General features: G+C 61.6%; 1 protein-coding gene across 1 annotated transcript in view; it reads right to left on the reverse strand.

The window, feature by feature from the left end:
• The window catches only part of AMIGO3 (adhesion molecule with Ig-like domain 3), a gene marked incomplete at its 5' end in the record, with an annotated part of 1249 nt that extends 942 nt beyond the window's left edge, over positions 1-307 (reverse strand). Inside the window, one exon of the mRNA XM_008942678.1 lies at positions 6-307. Within this exon, the coding sequence (XP_008940926.1) occupies positions 6-307 (302 nt within the window). The remainder of the gene's footprint in view (positions 1-5) is intronic.
• Positions 308-310: the final 3 nt, after the last annotated feature.

Consider the following 310-nt stretch of genomic DNA (forward strand, 5'->3'; position numbering starts at 1 on the left):
CCAGCGTGCGGAGGCCGTAGTTGCCCAGCCCCTGCACTGAGCGGAAGGGGAAGGTGGTGAGGTTGTTCCAGCTCAGGTAGACCTTCCGCAGGCCGCTCAGCTTGGCGAAGGCGTTTTCAGCCACTCGCTGAATGCGGTTGTTGTAGAGCAGCAGCTCCTCCAAGCTCACCAGCGTGTCGAAGTAGTGGGTCTCGACTGCGCGCAGGTGGTTGGAGGACATGTCGAGGTGCCGCAGGTAGGAGGCATTGTGGAAAGCCTGCGGAGAGAGGTCCTGGATCTGGTTGTGGCTGATGTGGAGGACCTCGAGGTG

Source organism: Merops nubicus, unplaced genomic scaffold, assembly GCF_000691845.1.
Source record: "Merops nubicus isolate BGI_N331 unplaced genomic scaffold, ASM69184v1 scaffold21586, whole genome shotgun sequence".
NCBI lineage: Eukaryota > Metazoa > Chordata > Aves > Coraciiformes > Meropidae > Merops > Merops nubicus.